This window comes from Zea mays, chromosome 1 (genome assembly GCF_902167145.1).
Source record: "Zea mays cultivar B73 chromosome 1, Zm-B73-REFERENCE-NAM-5.0, whole genome shotgun sequence".
Lineage (NCBI taxonomy): Eukaryota > Viridiplantae > Streptophyta > Magnoliopsida > Poales > Poaceae > Zea > Zea mays.
The window spans coordinates 203,209,108-203,212,723 of NC_050096.1; the positions used below are offsets into that span (position 1 = coordinate 203,209,108).

At 51.1% G+C, this 3,616-nt stretch overlaps 1 protein-coding gene across 1 annotated transcript; it reads right to left on the reverse strand.

Annotated features, from left to right (window-relative positions):
* Nucleotides 1-214: 214 nt before the first annotated feature.
* Nucleotides 215-1,628, reverse strand: LOC103643135 (Class I glutamine amidotransferase-like superfamily protein). Its single transcript, NM_001319744.1, has 2 exons — nucleotides 1,047-1,628; nucleotides 215-980 (listed from the first exon to the last, which is right to left on the reverse strand). Exons 1-2 carry the CDS (start codon nucleotides 1,563-1,565, stop codon nucleotides 300-302), a joined length of 1,200 nt encoding a protein of 399 aa, NP_001306673.1. The 5' UTR covers nucleotides 1,566-1,628; the 3' UTR covers nucleotides 215-299.
* Between the last annotated feature and the right edge of the window lie 1,988 nt (nucleotides 1,629-3,616).

A 3,616-nucleotide genomic window follows, 5' to 3' on the forward strand; every position in this document is an offset into this window, starting at 1 on the left:
GCGGTTGTTTCAAACTTTCCTATTTCTTAATGAAATAGGGGGCTTCGCCCCTTCGTCAAAAAAATTAGGTTTAATAGATCCGTCTTACCGTTTAGTCCTAATCTATATAATTAGTTTTATAATTAGACTATATTTAATACTTCTAACTAGTATCCACGACTAAAGTTTGATATATGTATCCAACGAGGGCCTAATAACAATAGCCATTTGGCTTAACAACATTGATTTATCGTCCAATAACATCATGTATTTGCTATACTTCACGCTCAGTCTTCATTCTGCAGATTCATTTTCGGGTGCTAACCCTGCAGCTTGGTGTCAAGCACCTCAGAGCAGATCTTGCCCATGGTCTGGTAGAAGGTGGCGAGGTCGGATAGCTGGTTCACGCTCATCTCCGCCATGAGTGCCCGCGCCGCCGCCTCGCGTACGCCGTTCACCTTGACGCCGTTGAGGTACCCCGACGCGTTCCGCGCCGTGGCGCCCATCTGCTTCAGCCGCTTCTCCTGCCACGCGCTCACCGACGCCGTGTTCGACTCGAGGAACTCGGCGCCGGCTTCGTGGTCGCGCTTCTCCGCCGGCTTGGTGTGGCTGTCGGATAGGTACATGTCCATGGCGAGCGAGAAGCTCCGGGGGATGACCTTGCGCCGCCTCATCATCTCCTTGCTCAGCTTCGGTGACGCGGGGAGGGGTGCGCTGAGGGGCAGGTGCGGCGGAGCCGCCGTCTTCTCCTGGTACGCGACCACGGCGCGGACGAACTCCTGGTACGCCCTGGCGCAGCCGGGGTAGTCGAACTCGTCGGAGCCGGGCTTGCGCATGCGCTCCGGGTGGAACTGGAGGCCCACGATGAACCTGCCCTCGCCGGGGTTGTACGTGTCCGGGTCGTAGAACCCCTCGACGAGCCCGTCCGGTGCGATCGCCATGGGCACGAACCGCTGCGCCAGCCGCCGCACGCCCTGGTGGTGGTAGCTGTTCACCATCAACTGCGCGCCGTCAGCGAGATCGCGCGCGAACCACTCGTGCAGCGGCGTGCCGGACAGGACGCGCACCGGGTGGCGGTGCCCGTCGTAGTCGCCGTAGTTGATGTGCTGGACCTGCGCGGCGGGCCGAACCAGTTCGTGCTCCAGGTCCTGGTACAGCGACCCGCCGCAGGCGACGTTGAGAACCTGCGAGCCGCGGCAGATGCCGAGGTAGGGGATGTTACGCTCGAGGCAGCGGCGCGCGAGGCGGAGCTCGATGGAGTCCTTCTCGCGGTCGATGGCCACGTCGCTCGGGTGCAGGCGCCGCATGGCCTCCAGCTGCTCCGGAGAGAGCGAGCCGTCGGCGTCGTCAGCGGACTCGTAAAGGGACGGGTCGACGTCCTCGCCCTCGCAGAGGAGCACGCCGTGGATGGGCTCGAATGAGTCCAGCAGCGCGTCCACGCCCGCCACGCGCGGCACGATCACCGGCACCGCGCCGTAGCCCACGATGAGGTCCAGGTGGTACTCACCGACGAAGTCGACGAACTTGTTCTTGCGGACAGTGCGACGCGACACGATGAGAACGCGGGGGGCGACGCAGGAACTCATGGCCGGCGCCTCTCGCAGCGCGCGATCTTTCTTGTGGTTAGCTAGCCTAGCGAGGTTGGTTTCTTGGATCTGATGAAACGGGAGGACGATGGGTGTCATATTTATAGGATGCGATCGAGTCGAGAGTCCTTAGCTGGCCGAGTTCAGCCTTATCATGACGACTCCGAACTCCGAAGTGGCGAAGTCCGAACTGAACGTTTCCTTAATCCTGGTGACGTGTGTAATCCGAATCGGCAGGTGTCTATATGCGCCGCCTTATACAGGGGTCATCTCCGCCTTAGTAGTTAGTGCTGGGATAATGGTGCGGACTTTTTAAACTGGTACGTACACGGTCCAAAATTAGTAATAGTCTCAAACACGCTTCAGCACCGGACTAGCATGACTCGAAGTAGATATGAAAATTTCGACCTATCAAATCATCCCAGAACCTACAACAGGAGCATGACGTTGAAGGAGTAGATGTCAGACTTGACGCCGAGCATACCTGCCATTGGTACTCCGGATCGATGTAGCAGAAAGTTCTGGCGGTGAATGTCACCCGGTAGTGTGTCACGATATCGGCGACGGACGGTGGCCTCAGCCGTGCCAGCCTGATGTCGCTGATCTTGCTCAGCATAGTTGTGGTCCGATGTTCCCAGCTCGAGGTCCTAGACTCCCGGTGCACCTGCGGCTCGGGCTTGGTATGGTGCATGAACAACCCTATGGCGAAATCGACCCAGCACACCGCTGCAGCTCCATGGCCTTCTGTTTGGTCATCAATGCCTCACTCGAGTCGCTGGAATCGTCTTTGTCGGTTATGTCACAGAGAAGGGCATTATTGTCTTCATCTCGGTCATCCTCGGTGCAGAGGCTGAGATCAAGGCTGTCCAACATCGTGACAGGTGAAGACAAGAAAGCTTTTGGGGAGGAGAAACTACCGAACAGAGGAAGAAGAATAGCAAGGTATGGAGGTGTATATTCTCCTTTTCTATTCCGTTTGTTACAAGGCAGTCTCGCCATTATATGCCATTCGAATGGGTCACATACATAATCATGTATTACAGCCAAATCGGTCCAACAAGCTTAAACTCAAGCTTCAAATATCTAGCACGCCAGCCACCAGAACTACTCTGCATTCTCCTGTTGTTCTTCAGTCACAATTGTGACATGACCCCCATTGAAGAACCATCTGCCCCCAGATCGATACTGCAGAAACCCTGCCTTCAGGACATTGAAATCCTCCCATGATGCCATCTCTGGTGGTAGCCTAGTCCATTTGACTAAAATCTGAACAAAAGCAGAACTGCAATATAAAATAGTAATGATACAAAAAAGGGACATATCCAGATGAAGTGGGTTTTTAACAATATCATGAACTAATGGTACACTTTTGAACCAAAAAACAAGGAAAATCAAGAATTATAGTTTAAATTATGAAGTTATAGTTGAATGATACAAAACGTAGCGAGAGACGTATCTATTTGTGAAGCACATATATTCTCACTTTTGTATAATCCTCTAAAATTTTTACAACAAGTAACTAGGATCAAGTTGTGACTCCATGCCAATTTTAACTATTTTTTGACCTCATTTGTTGTTTTCTTATTTTTCGGCTTGGAAATGCATTTAAACCATAGAAAATAGTAAGTAATCCGAATAAGGGGCACCTTCACATGAAGTAAGTTTGTAACATTTAGATGAACAATTGACACACTTTTGAAGCAGGAAAATAAACAAAATCAAGAAATATAGCTCAAACTGTAAAGTTATAGTTGAATGGTACGAAACATAGCAAGAGACTTGTCCATTTGTGAAGCACCTACATTCTCAATTTTGTATAATCCTCTAATTTTTTTACCACAAGCAACTAGGACCAAGTTATGACTCCATGCCAAGTTTCACTATTTTTTGACCGCATTTGCTATTTTCTTATTTTTTGCCCCAACATTTAGTATTTAGCTGTGTAATTAGTTTTATATTAAGACTATATTAGTCGGTTGCCCGTGCGTTGCGACGGTTCACAATAATACCCACGTAAACTATCCACCAAAAAGAGCTCAAGATTTTTTATT

Bases quoted from the DNA above. Each gene is read 5' to 3' on its own strand.
- LOC103643135 (NM_001319744.1), bottom strand. From the start codon at position 1,565: ATGAGTTCCTGCGTCGCCCCCCGCGTTCTCATCGTGTCGCGTCGCACT. The intron at 981-1,046 runs GTGCGCGTCCTG...GACGGCGCGCAG, and splicing joins ACGACGGGCACCGCCACCCG to TTGATGGTGAACAGCTACCA.